This window comes from Pseudochaenichthys georgianus, chromosome 8, assembly GCF_902827115.2.
Source record: "Pseudochaenichthys georgianus chromosome 8, fPseGeo1.2, whole genome shotgun sequence".
NCBI classification, from domain to species: Eukaryota; Metazoa; Chordata; class Actinopteri; order Perciformes; family Channichthyidae; genus Pseudochaenichthys; species Pseudochaenichthys georgianus.
In genome coordinates, this window is record NC_047510.2 from 18,316,478 (window position 1) to 18,339,999 (window position 23,522).

Sequence of the window (23,522 nt, forward strand, 5' to 3'; positions counted from 1 at the left end):
GATTATCAACAAAGTTTGTGTGGTATGGATATTTCTTTTATAGTCTATATTTAATTGCTATAAATTCAAAACATGTTTAATCAGAGCCTACATGGTTTTACACTGCTCATAATCCCAAATAATAAACCCACAATCACAGATAGCTGGATAATAAAAAAACTGTTGTTTAATTATTTGTCTTCTTCTTTTCCTCACCCTGTTTCCTTTGATATAAACATATATTTCACACACAGGAATGGTTTGATTCCTTTTTATTGTTGTAACATAACATGTTGTTTATTAGTTGTATGCACATCGAGCAGAACAGTGCATGTAACTTCTTAATTTTTTGAAAGAAAGATCAACAAAATGTAAACTCTTGAAGATAATATTTTATTACAGATTATGCCACAAATATCTCTATAAAGTACTGACCAGATAACAGCAATGCATCAGATTAATTTATATATTTCGGTGGAATCACATTATTATCATACAATTATGTCAAATTATACCCAGAATTTTGGCTGATTACTGATAAAAGAAGTTGAGAGGCAGCTGAAGCATAACATACAGAAACAGTGTGTTTTAATGGACAAAGTAGAGTTTCAAGCAGCTTGGATTAACAAGGATCCATTTGACCTTTAAATGAGTTATTAAGATGCCAATGGCCTGATCTTCTTGCATGTAGTAGTTGTTGCAGCCTCAAGTGCAATTCAATTTCAATGTGTCACCTTCACCCTATAACTACTTTCCTCTCAGAACAAAACAATTATCATACAATCCCTTTACATTATTTCCCATAAGCGAATTGCAGGCAGAAACAAATGACAGTGCAGGAAGGATTTTTTTCACACAATAAGAGCTCTCTTTTTGTTGGCGAGGAACACGTTCCAGTACTGCCAGTGGGCCCTGGCATTCTGGAAGCAGTCTCCAATGTCAGTGCAGGTGTAGCCCTGGGGACAGCAGTGCCTCATGTCGCTGCAGCACACCGCCTGTGAAGAGGACAGAGGGAGGAAGGTAACACTGTTAAGTAAAAACATACTCTATTACAAGCAAATAACAGCTTCTTGAGAACGACTTAAGAAAAAGCACAGATGTACAAGCTCTCATTAAAATTGTACTATTTTCTTTGAATACATAGCATTTTAATGTTGTAGCTGGGGCTAATTTTGACTTCATAGTGTTGGCTAATGCCATCAATTGCAATCGATGATGTTATACATCAAGCCTATTACTATTTAATATTTGTGAGCATGAGAGTGTTGTCAGGCTTCTCATCTAACTCTCTGCAAGAAAGCAAATATTGCTGAAGTTATAAATATAGGTCTACATGTGTATCTAGACATTGATATTATTGTTATAGCTACTAAGAGTGAATTCACATGTCTGCATTTTTTGTTTCAGTGAGATTATTGTCACACTTTACTGACCAGTCCTTACACATAGTGTTTTGTTTGTTACTTATATGTAATAATATTGCTCATTGTATTTCTACATCTCTTCAGTTCAAGTAAAAAAAAAAATGTGATCAATACAAAGTTATGACAGTGTATCATACATTAGGAGATGGACAGCAGCCCCATTCAGTTGGAGATGTCTTGCAGCAGGTCTCTCTGTCTGGACAGCTGGTAGTTTCATCACACTTGACGTCTCTTTTGTTAGAGGGAAGGAGCAGGGGTTGATGCTCGAGCAAATGCACCGGTGTTAGAGGGACGGTCTCCAGCTGCAGCATGATAAGCTTCTGACAGGAGTTAGAGCCAATGTTGCAGGTGTAATCCTGTGGGCAGCAGTGCTCCTTATCTGTGCAGCACACAGCCTGCGGACACATATGCACACGGTTGAAGAAAGTCACTTGCACTGCTTTACATAAGCAAACCCTGACAAAGATAATGCACTGGTAGGCCAGGTTGTATTCCCTTTCTCATAAAAGAGGGGTTGAGACCTAATGGGAAGAGGTATGTAGGATATGTATGTATGTTTATCCATTTTCCCGATCCTCAAATACTGCCATATGTGAGGAGAAAATAAATGTGCCGAGTTGGCTGCAAAATAGATGTACTGTTAACATATACTTAGAGAAACAAGATATGTGTTAAATGTGTCTGAGTTATTACCCCTCAAGATATTATACAGCTGTCCATATTCTTTATTGTTGTCAAATGACTACATTTGACTTGATGAATGAATATTACGCTGCTGCTAATCATTCGTCAATGTTACTTTTCTCTACTGCTTTCGGCAATATAGGTGTTCTGATATGTCATGCAAATAAAGGTTATTTGATTAGTGTCTCTTATACAGTTATCTCCACACCCAGCGCTCACATTTTGTAGCGGGCAGCAGCCCCACTCGCCCGTCTGCAGTCGGCAGCAGGTGGTGCGTTCAGGACACTGAGCCTGCCCCTCGCACTCCACAGAGCTGGGATGTGCCTCGATGCTGGTGGTGGCAGGAAGCTTGGTGTACCAGGGGATCTCCACTTCCCCTTTGAAGCATGTGGTCCTGCCCTCGTTACACTTGTAGTTTTCAGGACAGCAGTGGTTCCCATCAGAGCAGCACACAGCCTGTTGGGAGAAATGAGAGTGGTGCTACTTTCACGTAACCATTCTGTTCTGAATGTATTTGCAATCTTTAAACAAAATAAGAAATTGTAGGTTACAGCCATGGACTGAAAATCTATTTAAATTCATTAATAACATAATCAAGGTAACCCTTCATCTGTAACCCCCCTTGTTAAAACTACGTCTCTCATTGCAGAGATGATAAGATATGTTTATGAAGGTATTTTTTATTTTGTGGGCACACATTGTTGGACCCTCATGATAATGTATGAAAATATAGTAAAGCTAATCATTTCAAATATGTCTGCTGTTGACTGCACACACTGATTATCAATCATGTTGTCATTATATCTGTTCACAACTGCATTGGTGTTATGTGTTAACATTTGTTTTACTCAAATGTTTATACCTTCTCCATGAATGCTAAACAGAGGGGAGGAGGAGGACTAAAGTAAAGTATGATAGTTAATATTGAAAATAGTTATGAGTAGTAGTAGTCAGATTTATGATGGTATGTTTATGCTATAAGGTGTTCAATTCCTTGTTGTTGTCAGGCTGGGTGTGACTGGAGGTCCGTACCCACCTCTTTCAGCGGGCAGCAGCCCCACTTTCGATACTGGTCCATGAAGCAGCATGTGGTGGACCGAGGGCAGCTGGTGTGGGCGTCACACATAATGTCCTCTTCCTCGTCATGTTTCTCCAGCTGTGCGGTAGTCACTTCCTCTTCGTCAGGCTCGGTTGTTTGCTCAGTGTCGGTTGCCTCACCTTCGGTTGTAGCCGTAGTGGCCACTGTAGTTGGTGCCTCTGTTCCAAACGCAGGTAACTTCTGCTTCATGGGCGTCGAGCCCAAGCTGCCGTCACATGTTTTACTCACCAGGTTACAGGTGGTGTCAACAGGGCAGCAGTTCTCGTGGTCATCACAACAGACCGCCTTTTTAACAAGGTGACATTGTTGAATATAGGAATTAACACGAGGAAAAAATCATAAGTCGAAGTAAACACAAGTTCAAGTGCAGATAAAATCAGTGTGAAAAACCCCCAGCCTGGAGTGGTAGTTTAATAATTTAAGAAATATGTTTATTTTGCTGAGAATAGAGGGAGAATATGGATACCAATTAAATGTCCGACTCCGTACCTATGTGTCCTCACTCCTCACACCTTAACAAATTGTTTGATATGACCAAAGCAGAGCCCCAGCAAGATGGTTGTGGTCAATTGAAAATAATTAAAACGAAATAAATACTTCGTTGTTTGGTTTAGGAAAAAATATCATAGTTGGGGTTAAATAAGTATGTTTATTACATAACTTAAGTCACAAAGCCTATTCCCCTCGTACATTTAAAACGTTATGTTAATGGAGGTAAGCCAACATGGACTTTTGGTTTCACACAGAACATGAACAGCACAGCAGTGTCCTGCGTTTGTGTGACCCATCCATCCCAAAAAGCTCCTTGGGTGGACCTTGTTGCTCTTTATCCTACATCATCAGACTTTGTCCTTTGCACCCGTCATAATTACTACGTCCAATAGAGAGCAAACTCAAATGGGTTGGTAATTAGCTGCCCGCTGGTTGTAGCGTCAGATTTACAGAGAAAAATGTTGAACTGTTGCTTTAACAAAAATAATGTGTGAAACTTTTCTTTGACTAAAAATCTTACGAAATTGTATTATTTAACATGAAAGTGAAAAAACACTTTGCACATTCTGCCATATTTTCTGCCTGTCCTTAATACAGATGGTGGGTTGATTTCTTAAAAATCATCAGTGTGTGCATGTTGCTCTGTGTGTTTACTTTAGGTAAAGGACAGCAGGCCCAGTCTCCTGTTTTGGTCTTGCAGCAGGTGGTCTCATCAGGACAGCTCTTGAGGCTGTCACATGGAACATCCTGCACCTGTGCCCCCTGTCTGGGGATTGAGGGTATCTTCTCGAACCAGGGTTTGGAGAATGTGTCGTCACAGGTCTGAGCAGCCAGGTTACATGTCTTACCTTTAGGGCAGCAGTGAGCGAAATCTTCACAACAAACAGCCTGACATGATCAGAAAGATGAAGAGTCATTCATGCATGTCATAGCCTTATTACATTAAACTTAGGACTTAGAAAATGTACCTCTGGTAGAGGACAGGAAGACCATTGGCCCTCCTTGTTTTTACAGCAGGTGGTGTTATCCGGACATGCCGATGTGGAATCATAATTTCCTGAAGAAAAAAATATTCTGCCATTAAACTGAGAACAAATACAGCATAATTGAACATTTTGACAAACATACATTATAGTGCCCTATCTTTACAGCCCACTTTTGTAACCCCAATATTGCACCAAAAAAGGTACATTTGTATATTTACGGATTTGTGTTGTGACCTTTATCCAAACATATTATAGATAACTCATACCAATGTAAAACAGTCATTAGTAATGGGAAATATACTACACGCAGGATGAATGGTGCTGTACTTTCTTTCAGTTTTGATAAACCGTCTCACAGCAAAAATGTGTCCCGTTTTAAGAGGAACTGGTACAAGAATCAGTGCCAAGTCATGGGACTCACTGAAACGCCTACATTAAAGGGAAGGTAGCCAATAATAATAGTATTTAATCATAACATCTGCTGTAAGAAAGGTCAATTCTTAACTTTAACTACCAGAAACCATTTTGTGATGGATCAAAATCGATGCATCTGCTCTAATCATATGTATCTTCATTGTTTTTCTTTGCATGTTATTCATACTTTGATGCATTATAAACATCTTACCTGCAGCTGTCTGAGTGACAGGTGATACTTCCGTCTCTGTAGGAGAAACTGTATATACGGTGGTGAGTTCAGGGTCTTCTGATTCACCTTTAACAACTGTCTTTGCAGTGACTTCTTCACCTTTTGAAAGTGAAAACATACACACAAATGAAGCTGAATGAACACATAAACCTACTACTGATAACACGCCAATGACATGAATAGTACCACTGTAGCTTAAGGTTATCAAATACTTTCATTTAACTATGTGAGGGACAAAGAGACAAAACATTCTGCTTTGGTACTTTATCTTTACAGGGTGTAATCTTGTTAGGTCAATTGTGCAACCATTAAAACAATTATCAGAATGAGGAAGTAAGTTTAACAGCAAGACAAAAAACTAATCTGACCTTTGTGGTTCTCCCAGTCTGCTCTGATCCTGGCAGGGAGTTTGGCCCACATAGGCGTCTCTTTTTTGGTAGATGAGGAAATACATTTGCCTTGCTCAACATCACATGTGTGCCCTTCAGGACAGCAGTGGATCTTATCGTCGCAGCACACCTAATTACACAAAAAATGAAGTGTCACCTTAAAACCACACATGATAAGACATAATAAAGTCATGATTACCTGACATTCAAATCCATTATCTCCATTATATTATAGAGTAACATAAGCATTTCAAAGCTGTCCCCCTCTGCATGATTATGATGAAAAGTTCAGTTGGTTTGTACTGGTTTGTACCGTTGGCATTGGGCAGCACCCATACGTTCCATCTGTCATTAGACAGCAGGTGGTTTCATCTGGACACTCTGACACGTCACTGCACAACACTGTAGTCAGTACCTCTGCAACAAAATAATGGGAACATTTACAAATATTCAGTTTATTTCAAAGTAAACCCCTTATAAGATTATGGAATGTTTATTTGTACAGGATCTTTAAAGCACAAGCCAATTCAAATTTACATTTTGAAATAATTTACACAAGACATACATTGAAAATGAGAGATAAAACAGGTGCAACATGTGAAAAATAATTCTAAATGTAATTTCATAAAAGGCAGACCCAGAAAAGTTGTTGGCCATGATTTAAAAGAGCCTTAAGTTCACGAGTCCATAACTACCAAGACTCTAGACTTAGTTTGCAGTCTTAAACGGTAACGACTGTGGCTGAGCACTGATTTTTTATCGTTCTTCTTTGGCTACAAAAAAAAGTATTTTTGTTTACCTTGTTTAACAGTAAGACCTTTTGTCATATCCAATCAATTATTTGTTAAATGCACTTGTGGGGGTCCATATAACTATGGTAAGGTATTTTGCTGTTTTCAATAATCTCAACTAGTGATAGCAACTAAGTTAAAAGTATAGGTCAAGGACAGGTGTAATTTTTGACATTCAGACTGTCTAATAATATGATGCGGAAGAGAATTGACTGTAATGACCTTTCTTGATGCAGGAACGACAGTCAGCGCTGCACTGGTGGCCCTCAGGACAGCAGTGTTTCCCATCAGAGCAGGGGACTCCCTGTTAAATCACAACATTATTCACTTAATACATATCTATCATTCATAAATACTCACGTTTTTTTAAATGTAGAACAAGTATAATACAGTATCTTAATTATAATACTGCGAATAGGTGAAGTAGTTCGACATCTCAAAGTGCATTCACTGTTCTCTGCACTGCATTGCACACTGTTGCTTTACTGCGATCGAGTGAAACCTAACAATATATCGGAGGAAACTGCTGCCTGATCAGAACTTCCTGTTATCTTTAGTGTACAAGTTTTGTAAGTTCCTCTTGGTAAAAGGGAAGTAACTAAGATTATGAAAAACACAGTTTACATTACATATTAATTAAAAAAATATTACCGTACGAGTTCTTTATCACTGAACTCGATGGACATCATAGTTTTGTTCTTAATTGTCCTGTTCTTCTTTTACTGGGTTTTATTTTTGTATTCACTACTTTGTGACCTAAATGACCTGTTAGCATTTCTTGTGAAATAAAACTACAAATAACTACAAACATTATAATATTGTAATATAATATCAAAGGTTTGATGTAGGTTTTAAAAGGTTGATTATTTTGTCAACAGAATTTTGAAAAAATTACTGGCCAAGATTTCATGAACTAGGTCAAGGGCTGTAGCCAAGGGACAAGGAATAACTCATTAACAGTTGGAGCGGGTCCAAATCATGGGGCAGATTCAGCTGTTGGACTAGGATAGATTACCTGAGCTAGGGGACAGCAGCCAAACCTGGTCAGAGCCCTCTGGCAGGAAAATTCAGGTGGGCATCGAGACTGATCAGGACAGATGTTGTCTTCCTCCTCCCCCATGAACGCCTTGATCATCCTGAAGGACTGCAGGGACAGGGAAGGAAAGAGGGCACTCACCTTTATGTAAAACTGTCACACAGTATTTCATCATAAAGCCACATATATGTGATTCTTACTTTGGAGCTTCCGGGCTGATCAGCAGAAGCTCTTTCCACCCAGGGGATGGAGCCAGTAGTGTTCAAACAGCTGAACGTTTCCGCATGACAGAGAGTCCCCGAAGGACAGCAATGCATGTGGTCCGCACAGCACTCAGCCTACGAGGACAGTAGTAGTAGATACATTTTGACTACCAAAGTATTAGAACTGCTATCACGTAAGCTAAATGAGGGATGAGCTTTTATCTGGCCCATAAAGCGGTAACACGACACTTAGAATGAATAGTACCACTGTAGCTTTCATTATTCCTACTTAAGAGTACTAGACTATGGTTATAAAATATTCTAATTAACTATGTGTGGGACAAAGGGCCATACATTCAGCTGAAGTACTTTATCTTTACAGAGGGTTATCTTGTTAAGTCAATTGTGCAGCCTTACAACAGGGAGCAATAACTTTAGCTGATTCAAATGGGTTTAAAGTTTTAGCTTGACAGGGTGCAAATCCTTCATGCTCTTTTTGGTATTATTTTCTCTTAACTGCACATGTAAGCTATTTATTTCAAAGCCTGTTTTAAAAAATGTAGTGGGGGTAAATAAGGACACCTATACTCAAGTAATGTGCTTACAGTATGTATAATTATGACTATACATGGGTATTTAAATATCCTGCTAATACATTACCATTCCGAGGCATAGAAAATACAAAATATAATGAACAACTAATTGCTGTGTATTGTTATAGGTTTGGATGTGCTTTATTAATCCCTTGTTTAAATGATCAAGCTATGGTTAAAAAAATGCGTCAATAACTTTATTTAACAATATATTTCTCCACTATGATATTACTATTTTACAAAACACACAACACACTTAAACTTTATAATGCACACCTGCAGGTCTATTTTCACAAAAACATATTGTGCATCCAAACACTGTTTGGAAAACTATTAACATTTTAATTAAATTAAATGTATGCAAAATGATGTATTATGTTCACAATATATCATTATTATGCGTATTTTCTTCTGAATATCTTAGTGTAAGAATCAGGAAAGTGTCGGGTCAGACAGGTGCACAATATACCTACTTATTAAGTGTTTATGTTGTAACTTTGAAGGTATTTAGGGGATAATGAGGTTGTTAAATGGCCACCTAAAACCTTAACTCAGCAGTAGGATTACTACAAAAGCAAGTCAGTTACAGGTAGATTCATTTTGTTTAGATTTTTTGAATGATGAGGTTAATTTATGAAGAGAACATGAAGGTAGTTCAACCACGTCTACCTGATCAAACGGGCAGCATTCATAGCCGTTGACCGGGTCGTTGCAGCAGGTTTGACCGTCTTTACATCTGGCTCCATCTGGACACTCCTCAGCACCAACCAGAGCCAGCAGAGCGCAGCAGATCACACCCCAGCTCTGCATCTGCACAAAGGGACAGGCAAACAGGAAAGTCAAGTATGTGCATTTGAAATCTCCCTCCCCATCCAGAAATAACATGTTTACTTTCACTTCTGCCAAAGCTGCTGGTAGGCAAATACAAAAACGCATAGATAAACATATTCACTTTTTTTGTAGTTCATTTCCATCTGCAGTCCTTAACTTGGCTGCCTGTCAAAACGTATTGTCTTTGCAAACATTTAAAGTAAGTAAAACATCGAAAACAATGCAATTTAATCTGAGAGTTAGCTCTGTCTTCATTTACTTACTGAAAGTGTTTAGTCCAGTCATTATTTTGAAATGATAATTTGCAACCAAAACAATCTAAAACTTTGAGTAGCCTTTAGTGCTGTGTGTGAATCGTTGTCATAGGTTTACAATTTACTCACATGTATCATGACAGTCGCTAAAAGGGGAAGTCTGTTTTGCTCTTACCTTGTCTGACTGTCTGTGGTGAGAGGTCAGGTGTTTTACAAGAGTCCTCGCGACCTAATAACACAAATGCAATGGTGTTTCGTCTTTTACACTCCCAAGAGAGAGAGAGAGAGAGAGAGAGAGAGAGAGAGAGAGAGAGAGAGAGAGAGAGAGAGAGAGAGAGAGAGAGAGAGAGAGAGAGAAGAGGCTTCTCAATTCTTAAATTTCCCCTCTTCGATTCCCCTCCTCGAGACTTAGTCCCGCCCACAGGAGATGCGAGCGGAGGACCGAGGAGAGAGGAGGGGAAGCAGCAGACGTTTAAAGAAATGAGAACTCCTCTCCTCTGAGCGGTCATATTAAAGCAACGTCCGTTCATTATTACGTGGCAACAGCTGCATCAGCTGTTTTGTCATATTTTATAATCTCTGTTAGATCAGCTGAACATTGTTCCCCCCCACATATTTACTTTGAATTAATTGAGAGTGCGGTATAATCAGACAATAACAGGCTACAGATGCGGACACACACACACAAATATATGTATATACAATTTAAAGTATGAGAGCACTCTCATAATAACGTAACACAATCAGAGACTGGATATATCTGGATATACCTCTCTCTGGTCGCTGAAATGGGGAATTGAAATTACTTAAAAGTAAGGACACCAAACTAACTGAGACCCGTCTGTCCGCGGCATCTGCGCACTGTACAACACACACCTACACACTGTACAACACACACACCTACACACTGTACAACCAGAGTTGGGTGTAACGCGTTACTTTATAACGCGTTACTGTAATAATATTACTTTGTCGGTAACGGAGTAGTGTAACGCGCTACTTTTATAATCCAGTAATCACACTACAGTTACTAACATTGCCCCGACACGCGTTACTTCGTTACTTTCTAAAATCAGTCATAATCAAACCTCAACAAACACCTGCAAAGAACACATGCTAGGTGAAGCTAACGCACATAGCTGTTGTTTATTTATATCACACACACACACGTAGTTCTTCTTCTCTGTTTTCCGGTTGTTGCTTGTTTTGAATGACGAATACACACTACCGCTGCCTGCTGGTAAGGAGAGTTATTGCCACTCACGCATGCGCAGTTCGTACGTGCTCGGCTGAAGTCTGGCTCCAGTGCAACACATGGCCAACACGCAGGAGAACACGCTGACGCAACAGCGTGAGCAGAGATAGACTGCGCAAAATATACAGATAGCAGGAGACAGAGGACAGCCACGGTCAGATAGCAGGAGACAGAGGACAGCCACGGTCAGATAGCAGGAGACAGAGGACAGCCACGGTCAGATAGCAGGAGACAGAGAACAGCCACGGTCAGATAGGAAAACATTCAGGAGCTATCTGGATCAGTCTTATGCGACAATGGAAACTGAACTAAAGAGAACATTTGAAACTTTAGCAGTCTGCGTGATCTGCCTGTAGGGAGGGGCGGGCCAGCCCTGCGAGTAAAGTAACGAGTAAAGTAACGAGTAAAGTAACGAATTACTTTATGTAGATAGTAACGAAGTAGTGTAATATATTACTTTTTTTTAAAGTAATATGTAATATATTACTTTTTTTTAGTAACGACCCCATCTCTGTGTACAACACACACCTACACACTGTACAACACACACCTACATACTGTACCACACACACCTACAGCTGCTAAAGCATAATCAGGCTACAGCTGTTGTGTATTTTATTATGTGAAGCACTAAATGGTTTTAGAAAAATATGGACTCTTTGTAGATATCTACTAAACTAAAGCAAATAAAGAGAGTAGGTCTGTTATACTGAGTGATATATATTTTACACACTGCTCTGCTTTCTGCAGGACCTCACAGCTGTTCTCACTGTAAACATCGCGTTGCGATGAGAGCAGGTTCTCAAATAATATCCAGGGGATGCATGCAGAGCTGTCATTGGCTGAGATAAGTCCGGCCGTGCGTCACGCCTCCACCGTTCCCGGAAATGCATCCGCGGAGGAGCCGTGGAGGAACCATCAGTGTATCCTCGGTTATAGCTCCTCCAGAGAGCCTCCTCGATGCTCGATCCTCGGTCCTCGGTGTGCATTTAGAGAAATGAGACGTCCTTCAAAATGGCGCGCTGAAATTCATTTCCGGGTCACTACCGGAGGACCGAGGAGTCGAGGAGGGGAAATTTTAGTATTGAGAAGCCTCTATAGAGGCTTCTCAATACTCAAATTTCCCCTCCTCGACTCCCCTCCTCGATACTTAGACCCGCCCACAGGAGATGCGAGCGGAGGACCGAGGAGGGGAACCGAGGAGAGAGGAGGGGAAGCAGCAGACGTTTAAAGGAATGAGAACTCCTCTCCTCTGAGCGGTCATATTAAAGCGACGTCCGTTCATTATTACGTGGCAACAGCTGCATCAGCTGGAGTATTTTGTCATATTTTATAATCTCTGTTAGATCAGCTGAACATTGTTCCCCCACATATTTACTTTGAATTCATTGAGAGTGCGGTATAATGAGGCAATACCAGGCAACAGATGCGGACACACACACACACACACACACACATATATTTATATAAATATATGCAATTTAAAGTATGAGAGCACTCTCATAATAACGTAACACAATCAGAGACTGGATATATCCCCCCCCCCCTCTCTCTGGTCGCTGAAATGGGGAATTGAAATTACAGGCCAAAAGTTGTATTTGCAAGTATTAAAAGTAAGCAGAGGACACCAAACCAACTGAGACCTGTCTGTCCGCCGCATCTGCGCACTGTACAACACACACCGACACACTGTACAACACGCACCTACACACTGTAACCTACCACACACACACCTACACACTGTACCACACACACCTACACAGGGCCGGCCCTGACCAATTTGCCGCCCTAGGCAAGATTTTAGCTGGCGCCCCCCCCCCAAAATGCAGACACTCACTATGATTCGCACGTGCATGGTTGTGGCATGACCACAACAACAAAGATATTGACACAAGATGTGTGCAACTGTATTTAGTTTCCTATCCATTTGAACATGATTTAAGTGGGGGGGGGACCTCACCTCCTCTAGGGGGGTCCGGGGGCATGCACCCCCGGGAAGACCTTTTTTTTTAATATTGAAGTTAAAAGCATCAATCTGGTGCACTTTGAGAGCAACATTAGGAGATCTATGGATACATCTCTCAACACCCATATGAAACAGAACTGTAAGCAGATTTTCTTTTCCTTTATGGATATTTTACAAATCACTCCCCTTTCAAACTGTATTCTTGTTTATTAATAACAACTTTTTTGTACTGTCAGTATTTTATACCTGTTTTTCACCTATTCTCTTATTTTTTATAACTATAATGATCATATAAAGGTGTGCCTTTACCTCAATGAGCTGAGGTTATCAGAGCCTCTCAGTCTTTCAGGAGAGAGCTCTCTAAAGCTCTCCCCCCCGCGGCCGCTTACACAGTAAATTCCAATGTTAATAAAAGCACACAGAAACTGTGTACGTTTTTTGGGAGTTTGATTTATTTTAAATGAATACAAATACAAAATTAAAACCTATAATTGCACACTAAAACCATTATTTCAAAAAAAGAACAATTTCACATAAACCTTGGACTGGGGCAATTCAACTTTATTTTGAGGGGGGGTGTGCCATAGTTTATGGGCGCTGTACGCAATATAGGCGTAGTTCTGTTAGTATAAGATAATAAGATGTACTTTGTTGATCCAAAATCGGGAAATTGTGTTGTTATGAAATAAAAAAAAAATATATTTTTAATTTCTAACTTTTTTTTTTCAATTTTCGGCGCCCCCTATGGGTTGATGCGCCCTTAGCATTCGCCTATACTGCCTATGCCGAGGGCCGGCCCTGCACCTACAGCTCCTAAAGCATAATCAGGCTACAGCCGTTGTGTATTTTATTATGTGAAGCACTAAATGGTTTTAGAAAAATATCGACTCTTTGTTTGTAGATATCTACTAAACTAAAGCAAATAAAGAGAGTAGGCCTGTTATACTGAGTGATATATATTTTACACACTGCTCTGCTTTCTGCAGGACCTCACAGCTGTTCTCACTGTAAACATCGCGTTGCGATGAGAGCAGTTTCTAAAATAATATCCAGGGGATGCATGCAGAGCTGTCATTGGCTGAGATAAGTCCGGCCGTGCGTCACGCCTCCACCGTTCCCGGAAATGCATCCGCGGAGGAGCCGTGGAGGAACCATCAGTGTATCCTCGGTTATAGCTCCTCCAGAGAGCCTCCTCGACGCTCGATCCTCGGTCCTCGGTGTGCATTTAGAGAAATGAGACGTCCTTCAAAATGGCGCGCTGAAATTCATTTCCGGGTCACTACCGGAGGACCGAGGAGTCGAGGAGTCGAGGAGGGGAAATTTGAGTATTGAGAAGCCTCTTATGGTTCCTCCACGGCTCCTCCGCGGATGCATTTCCGGGAACGGTGGAGGCGTGACGCACGGCCGGACTTATCTCAGCCAATGACAGCTCTGCATGCATCCCCTGGATATTATTTTAGAACCTGGGCTGCAGTCGGATAGTTTAAAAATCAGCTCCTAAATTCTAACCCTATCGTCTATTCCTTGACCTCTGAGTGAAACGTCACGGGGTTAAGGGATAGTGGATAGGAGAATTCAAAAGGACTTAGGAGAAGAGACTGCGGTACTTTAGAAAATCCGAATGCACTTTCACTATCTGACGTGTTTATGATGCGCCAGCGGACGTCATTGTGTGCGTCTGCTGCTGTGGGGAAACCATGGAAACCACAGTTTTCTATACAGCGGACTACAACATGGATGTTTAATAAGAACGAGGGACTACTGTGAACTCATCTAGAGACTCTGCACCGTGCTCTGATGCTGCTGCTTTGTTTTATGAACGTGGACAACAGAGAAACATATTCTTCAGGACCAAAGTTGGAATTGAAATACAAAAGGAAAGTGAAACTTCTGCTCGTCCCCCTCTCCCTCCGGTCCACATTAATACAAATGATCCCAATAGGCCTACGTATGATTGTATGAACTAAAGATCTTAAAATCAATACAAATGTATTTATTATAAACGTTAGTCCTTAACATCTATCACTGTGTATATCACCATTCAAACATCTTTTAAAAGTTGAACAAACCCCACACAGCTCAGTAAAGACTGAAATGTTGACTTTATTTGATAATTTCAGTGAAAACTAACGTTCATATTTCTCTTTTTGATTATAATACTGATGAACGTTCAAAACAAAGCACTTTGGCAACTTACCACCTATGTTTTAAAATGCTTAATAAGCACCGTAACTTTCATGATATAATTTCTCGGTCATAATCGGTTGTTTCCGTGAACGGCCGACTGTTGAGTGACGGCAAATGCTGCGGCTGCAAGGCATTGTGGGGCAGCATTTTCGCTTCTCCTGTCGGTTAGGGAGGTCCAGTGGTTCCTAAGCTAAAGGAGGTTATAAAGGAAGGCTGCAGTCGGATAGTTTAAAAACCAGCTCCTAAGTTCTAACCCTATCGTCTATTCCTTGACCTCTGAGTGAAACGTCACGGGGTTAAGGGATAGTGGATAGGAGAATTCAAAAGGACTTAGGAGAAGAGACTGCGGTACTTTAGAGAATCCGAATGCACTTTCACTATCCGACGTGTTTATGATGCGCCAGCGGACGTCATTGTGTGCGTCTGCTGCTGTGGGGAAACTATGGAAACCAGTTTTCTATACAGCGGACTACAACATGGATGTTTAATAAGAACGAGGGACTCATCTAGAGACTCTGCACCGTGCTCTGATGCTGCTGCTTTGCTTTATGAACGTGGACAACAGAGAAACATATTCTTCATGACCAAAGTTGGAATTGAAATAAAAAAGGAAAGTGAAACGTATGCTCGTCACCCTCTCCCTCCGGTCCACATTAATACAAATGATCCCAATACGTATGATTGTATGAACTAAAGATCTTAAAATCAATACAGATGTATTTATTATAAACGTTAGTCCTTAACATCTATCACTGTGTATATCACCATTCAAACATCTTTTAAAAGTTGAACAAACCCCACACAGCTCAGTAAAGACTGAAATGTTGACTTTATTTGATCATTTCAGTAAAAACTAACGTTCATATTTCTCTCTTTGATTATAATACTGATGAACGTTCAAAACAAAGCACTTTGGCAACTTACCACCTATGTTTTAAAATGCTTAATAAGCACCGTAACTTTCATGATATCATTTCTCCGTCATAATCGTTTTTTTCCGTGAACGGCCGACTGTTGAGTGACGGCAAATGCTGCGGCTGCAAGGCATTGTGGGGCAGCATTTTCGCTTCTCCTGTCGGTTAGGGAGGTCCAGTGGTTCCTAAGCTAAAGGAGGTTATAAAGGAAGTTTGAAACCTCCTTTCCTATCATTCTCATCATTCTAGAGAATTCGAACGGCACTTATCATGGCTGCCACTGAGGGACTTCCGGGTCATTTCACTCCTTTAGGAAGGTTCCTAAGCTAAATGGACTATTCGACTTCAGCCGAAGTTTGAAACCTCCTTTCCTATCATTCTCATCATTCTAGAGAATAGAGAGGCGAAGTCACGCCCATCTACTTCCGGCCCATGGGACCCCGGAAGCGAAAAATTAACATTGAATTCAATGGAGAGAGAAAACGTATCTTTTGATCCCGTTTGAATTGTGCCACGAACTACACATATGATGTTTGTCAATCTTAAACAATAAGTTCCATGTCAAAAAAGTCACATTTTGTCGTAAAACTGTTGAAATATAAGACTATGAAAAATACGCGACTACAAAGACTACAAATCCCAAATCCCATTCTGGCTCGCGTAAGTGATGTCACAGGCGATAATGCTCCAAGTGGTTGCGACTCGTAATTAAAGCGAAGAAGAAGATCTCATAACTGATTATTCCCTCCAATAAATAAGAGATTGCTAAAAATAAGTTCACTTTTACAAGATGCCTGTGTGCTTTGTACCAGGTTGTAATCACATAAGTGATCATACTTATAGATCATAGCTCGTTCTATCGCTTCCCGTCTGATGAAAGGACCAGGAGTCGCTGGATCAGAGATCTCAGGTAATACACATGTTGTGCATGGAACACAGTCAAGCTAGCTACATAGCTAGTAGCGAGCACGTTAGTTAGCATCACATTACTTAGCCTTGTCATTTGTATTAGCCTTAACATGAAGCTGAACCCAAATGTTAAACAGTAAGAGTAGTCATGATGTTAAGTATTTTGTGAAACATTTGAAGAGGAGCCTATCGCCAGGTGCTAAGGGGGCGGGAGGTAGGCTAACGGCAGATTAGCATCTGCGATCTTTTCTACTTAATGCTATCTGCTCAAATGGTTAACATTGAACATTAAAAGATCAGGCAGTTCAGGGAGAGTCGAAGGAAGGAAGGCAGGCAGGCAGCTTTGCATGACATGTATTTATTTATAGAAGGACCATGCATACAAAAACATTAATATCAGCAAAGAGAAGAGATGCAATATGCCAGATTATAGCTAATAGCTAATTTCCATCTGTGGTCCATTCTTCTGGACGTGTTTCATTGTGATGATAGTGAGTCAATCTGGTTGTTGGAAAGACAGTAGTTGAGTGATTACTGAGAGAACATTATTAAAAGAGATAATTATTCAAAGTGTTGTTACTTTAAAGTGTTGTTACTGACCTTTTTCTCTTTTATTTCCTTTCCCTCACCTGTAACTGCTGAGACCCTGAGGAACATGCACACTGGACTGACCTGCTCTGGCAACCTGATTTCCACTGTACGTAATAGTATTTGGTTATGGTATATTATTTATATACATCAAAGGCACAATGCACCCCCCAGAGACACACATGTATTGAGTGTGATATTGTGCATAGGTCAAGTGAAATCATCTTTACACACGAGGAAACTGTAGGAGCGGCAACTTGTTTTGAAATTGAATTTTTAATATCCGAAAATGAAGTTGATATGTTTTCTTTATTCTTCTCTCTTCCCAGCTCCATCCATCACCGTGCTCTGTTCCTGAGGGTCCTGCTTGCTAATCAATGCTCATATGTTTTCACACAATTACAAATAAAGTCAATGTATTGTATGACATGAAGTTGTGCTTCATTCGGAGTCAATAATAAATCCATTCTGCCTTCAACTGCACACTGACTGTGGACTGCACCGACATCCATGTAGCTGCCCCCCAGTAAGATGAACCAAGCAAAGAGGGTCAACATCATGCCCAAGGACATCCAGCTGGCCCGCTGCATCCGCGAGAGAGGGCTTAGACTGACCTGAGACCAGCACACCCAAACACAACGGCTCTTTTAAGAGCCACCTACAGTTTCAAAGAGTTGCAATCCTACGTTATTATAATGATTAAACCGGTTCATGTATCACTTAGTTTACTGAACCGTGATGAATGAAAGAAATGAGTGAGGTAGTGGTTTAAAGAAGTTACAAAGACATTAATATATGAGTAACAGGTCAGTGTAAACACAAGCTTCTGTCAATTATGGATCACTCAAACTATTTATATAAAAATATGTAATAAAGTTCTAAAACAAGTATTCGGTATATTCCTTGATAGCTTTTGGAGAAGGTTGTTTTTAAGTTTACTAAAATCTATCGTTTCAACTGTTTCACTTTATAAAAAGGAACAGGTGAGTAGAGCATCATTGAGTTTCTTATTCTGTCAGTAAATTATCCAAATGAAATGTTTATCATTATTTTATTCAACCCTAAACAAATTGATTGTACCTTTTTAATAATGACCTTACATGGTCGCCAAAGTTAAATTAACTTCAGAAAATCAAATCTGTTCTGAGAAAAAACTACTAAATGTTTAAAGATAGCAACTTGCCATCCCACTGAAGAACAGTCCGTAGAGATTTAAAGGCGTTGTAGTTCAGTCCAACGTTTCATTTGGATTCATTTCTCCAACAGTCAACTATTTTCATAAAGAATATATATATTTTTCAAAGTCAACTTTATTGTCAATCTTACTCAGTTTGTGTTTATAGACAGAGATCAAAAATACTTTTAAATCAAATAAAATTATACAATTTACAGATATGTATACAAATATATATATATATATATCCTATATAATGATGGTGGACACTTCACCTCCAGCAGGGCAGATGGCTGCACAAGTCCATCGGGGGATGCTCCCAAAACACAGACTCACTCACAAAGAGACCAGACTCGAACACTGTCTCCTGAGAGGCCTGCACAAAAGCCTTCGGCCTCGTTTAAAACCCCCCAGTTGACAGCCATGACTCCGTCCAAGTTGTACCCCCCGAGCACCCTCTTCATGAGGGACGTGCATGGAGTGGATGAAAGTCCCGACCACAGCACAGAACCAAACTTGCTGGCTGTCAACCTGCCCCGCCTGTGTAACTGCCACTTTGTCCGCTGTCCTCCGGTGGCTGTCTGGATGGCAGCTTGCTGGTCTCTGCTCAGTCGCATTGAGGCAAGAATTGCCTCAAGCCCCCGACCCCTTTCACCAGCTCCGGCACGGTGACAATGGCCTGATGTTGAGGCCGCGGCTCTGGCTCAGGTGACAAAAGCCATGCCATGCCACACTGTGCGCCCCTCAGTGCAGACCTGAACCAGTCTACATCCTGAGTGGCGATGTCTCTGGCCAGTGGGTTGTATGTCTCCTCTCACTGTTGGTAGAGTTGAGACACCGGCTGGACTACTTTGGAAGTGCCAGGCTTCCTCCACTGGCACTCAACATCTGTGGAGCTGATCTGCCACATGGCACATATTGCCAATGCTGCAGCGTGGCTGCATTTGTACATCCCCCGTGCACAATCACAGACAGCACTCTGCATCGCGCCATCATCTCCCATGCAGATCTGTACAAATAAAGAAAGTACCATGTTTGTTAGCATGCTATAATAGATTGAATGAGCAATAATACAAGGATGGTCCGGATCTGGGGTGGGAGGGGTTATTTTTCCATAGTTTTGTCCTCTTGTCTGATTGTTGTTGTTGTTTGTTTTTTCTGTATTTTTTGTAATGTGTGTTGTACTGGTTGTGATTGTACATTGTATTTTTCTAAATGTGTATGAATACATTTTTGAAAAACATTTGATCAACAATAAAAAAGGATTTGGTCAGGATCTAGACTCAGTGTGTAGTTTATTAATTAATCAATGCTCTCTACATTAGGAAAACACATACCAGTGTACCCGAGGGAGTCACGCACAGCTGTGCCTGGATAACCAAACAAATTGACAAGATAACCAAAACCCTTGAATCTACACACAGCAAATAAACTCAAATGACACAACGAGATGTAAAAGGAAATCACACATACAGTATAGTCGATATAAAACTGGCCGCTTCAATCTGAAGAGCAAATAAAACAAAACACGGGAGTGTACCTTGTTCTTGTGAACACTAATGTTATCCACAGCACGCACAGACCACGAAGTTCTAAAGGAGAACACTACTGAAACAAAACACGTTAGTGTACCTTGTTAGCTAATGTTAGCTAGCTGACATTAACGTTACACATTGCACTCATATTACTCACCATCACCAACACCTTGTAAAGCCGGTCCCGCTGCTCTTACAGAACCGAATAACTCCCCTTTCGTGTATGTACAGCTCTCAACGTGTCCAGTCTTGTAGTCACCTCGTTTTATACTTTTATTCTCATTCTGAAAGAAACAGGTGACATTTGCTAACGTGACGGCCATCTTTGTGATGGTGACGCGTATTGTGCGAGACCAAGAGACCTGTAGTTCACTCAGCGGTTTCACACAAAAAAATGTGTAACTTCACAGTTTTACGACACATTTTAATTTTTTTGACTTGCAAAATATTCTTTTAAATTGACAAACATCATATGTGTCATTCGTGGCACAATTCAAACGGGATCAAAAGATAACCTTTCTCTCTCCATTGACTTCAATGTATAATTTTACGCTTCCGGGGTCCCATGGAGCCTCCCGGAAAGGGAGGGACTTCGCCTCTCTATTCGAACGGCACTTATCATGGCTGCCGCTGAGGGACTTCCGGGTCATTTCACTCCTTTAGGAAGGTTCCTAAGCTAAATGGACTATTCGACTTCAGCCCTGCTCTCATCGCAACGCGATGTTTACAGTGATAACAGCTGTGAGGTGCAGAAAGCAGAGCAGTGTGTAAAATATATATCACTCAGTATAACAGGCATACATTATTCTCTTTATTTGCTTGAGTTTCGTAGATATCTACAAACAAAGAGTCGATATTTTTCTAAGACCATTTAGTGCTTCACATAATAAAATACACAACGGCTGTAGCCTGATTATGCTTTAGCAGCTGTAGGTGTGTGTGGTACAGTGTGTAGGTGTGTGTGGTACAGTGTGTAGGTGCGTGTTGTACAGTGTGTGTGTTGTACAGTGCGCAGATGCGGTGGACAGACAGGTCTCAGTTAGTTTGGTGTCCTCTGCTTACTTTATTACTTGCAAATACAACTTTTGGCCCGTAATTTCAATTCCCCATTTCAGCGACCAGAGAGAGGGGGGGGGTATATCCAGTCTCTGATTGTGTTACGTTATTATGAGTGCTCTCATACTTTAAATTGCATATATTTATATAAATATATTTGTGTGTGTGTGTCCGCATCTGTAGCCTGTTATTGTCTCATTATACCGCACTCTCAATGAATTCAAAGTAAATATGTGGGGGAACAATGTTCAGCTGATCTAACAGAGATTATAAAATATGACAAAACACTCGACAGCTGATGCAGCTGTTGCCACGTAATAATGAACGGACGTCGCTTTAATATGACCGCTCAGAGGAGAGGAGTTCTCATTTCTTTCAACAGAGGCTTCTCAATACTCAAATTTCCCCTCCTCGACTCCTCGACTCCTCGGTCCTCCGGTAGTGACCCGGAAATGAATTTCAGCGCGCCATTTTGAAGGACGTCTCATTTCTCTAAATGCACACCGAGGACCGAGGATCGAGCGTCGAGGAGGCTCTCTGGAGGAGCTATAACCGAGGATACACTGATGGTTCCTCCACGGCTCCTCCGCGGATGCATTTCCGGGAACGGTGGAGGCGTGACACACGGCCGGACTTATCTCAGCCAATGACAGCTCTGCATGCATCCCCTGGATATTATTTTAGAAACTGCTCTCATCGCAACGCGATGTTTACAGTGAGAACAGCTGTGAGGTCCTGCAGAAAGCAGAGCAGTGTGTAAAATAAATATCACTCAGTATAACAGACCTACTCTCTTTATTTGCTTTAGTTTAGTAGATATATACAAACAAAGAGTCGATATTTTTCTAAGAACATTTAGTGCTTCACATAATAAAATACACAACGGCTGTAGCCTGATTATGCTTTAGGAGCTTAGGTGTGTATGGTACAGTGTGTAGGTGTGTGTGTGTGTGTGTGTGTGTGTGTGTGTGTGTGTGTGTGTGTGTGTGTGTGTGTGTGTGTGTGTGTGTGTGTGTGTGTGTGTGTGTGTGTGTGTGTGTGTGTGTGTGTGTGTGTGTGTGTGTGTGTGTGTGTGTGTGTGTGTGTGTGTGTGGTACAGTGTGTAGGTATGTCCTGTACAGTGTGTAGGTGTGTGTGTGGTACAGTGTGTGCGCAGATGCGGCGGACAGACAGGTCTCAGTTGGTTTGGTGTCCTCTGCTTACTTTTAATACTTGCAAATACAACTTTTGGCCCGTAATTTCAATTCCCCATTTCAGCGACCAGAGAGAGAGGGGGGGGGGGGATATATCCAGTCTCTGATTGTGTTACGTTATTATGAGAGTGCTCTCATACTTTAAATTGCATATATTTATATAAATATATTTGTGTGTGTGTGTCCGCATCTGTAGCCTGTTATTGTCTCATTATACCGCACTCTCAATGAATTCAAGGTAAATATGTGGGGGAACAATGTTCAGCTGATCTAACAGAGATTATAAAATATGACAAAACACTCGACAGCTGATGCAGCTGTTGCCACGTAATAATGAACGGACGTCGCTTTAATATGACCGCTCAGAGGAGAGGAGTTCTCATTTCTTTAAACGTCTGCTGCTTCCCCTCCTCTTTCCCCGGTTCCCCTCCTCGGTCCTCCGCTCGCATCTCCTGTGGGCGGGACTAAGTCTCGAGGAGGGGAGTCGAGGAGGGGAGTCGAGGAGGGGAAATTTGAGTATTGAGAAGCCTCTATTGTCTGCTGCTTCCCCTCCTCTCTCCTCGGTTCCCCTCCTCGGTCCTCCGCTCGCATCTCCTGTGGGCGGGACTAAGTCTCGAGGAGGGGAGTCGAGGAGGGGAAATTTAAGAATTGAGAAGCCTCTAGAGAGATTACTTTCCCAGAATACCTTGCAGCGGCTCGGGTGAAATCAGCTTTTTAAAAATACGATTACGATTGATACGCTTTCTCTAAATGACATACAAAACCAGTGAAATTTGGGATAAAGTTGTTATTTTGCATGTATGTGAAATATCATATTATATATTTAATATTTTAAAGATTTGTTGTGCAATATAAAAGGCATCATTTTTTGATTGCATGTTACAAATAAACGACTGAGAGAATAGGTCATGGCTCATAATTGCAAAAACGACCTTTGTTTTTTAAATGTGACAATTAAGACCAATTGTGTAAATGGCAAAAGTGTACTTCTGTTGGTATTGAACTACTTTTAGAGACACACTTGGGTAATGATGCATCACTTATATGATGTGGTCTTATTTCCAAGGACCTTGGTCATAACTACTGTACTGTACCCTGTATAATCTTCATAATAATGAATAGGTACCCGGTAGATAGAAATAAGAAGAAAAATAATGATTCTATACAGATTATTGGTCAGTAGGTCATGCGTAGTCCAGCCTGGTATTACAGAGAAAGGTGCACTGCCTAATTTAAAAGTAACATAATTATACATGATCTCTAAATGTATCTCAGACGTGAATGTAGTTGCTCTGTACTGTAGGACATACATAACGTATAGTAATACAAAAAAAGGTA

At 40.8% G+C, this 23,522-nt stretch overlaps 1 protein-coding gene and 1 long non-coding RNA gene across 2 annotated transcripts; one reads left to right on the forward strand and one right to left on the reverse strand.

Annotated features, from left to right (window-relative positions):
• Positions 1–351: 351 nt before the first annotated feature.
• grna (granulin a) lies at positions 352–9,636 on the reverse strand. The gene is made up of 14 exons (XM_034088977.1): positions 9,583–9,636; positions 8,992–9,132; positions 7,727–7,864; positions 7,506–7,634; positions 6,713–6,794; positions 6,013–6,116; positions 5,679–5,829; positions 5,290–5,409; positions 4,647–4,735; positions 4,333–4,566; positions 3,124–3,471; positions 2,307–2,543; positions 1,541–1,798; positions 352–974 (listed from the first exon to the last, which is right to left on the reverse strand). Exons 2-14 carry the CDS (start codon positions 9,130–9,132, stop codon positions 831–833), a joined length of 2,175 nt encoding a protein of 724 aa, XP_033944868.1. The 5' UTR covers positions 9,583–9,636; the 3' UTR covers positions 352–830.
• Positions 9,637–16,767: 7,131 nt separating this feature from the next.
• Positions 16,768–18,114, forward strand: LOC139434323 (uncharacterized). The gene is made up of 2 exons (XR_011643681.1): positions 16,768–17,335; positions 17,556–18,114. It is a non-coding gene; the product is annotated as an uncharacterized lncRNA (long non-coding RNA).
• The last annotated feature ends 5,408 nt before the right edge of the window (positions 18,115–23,522 follow it).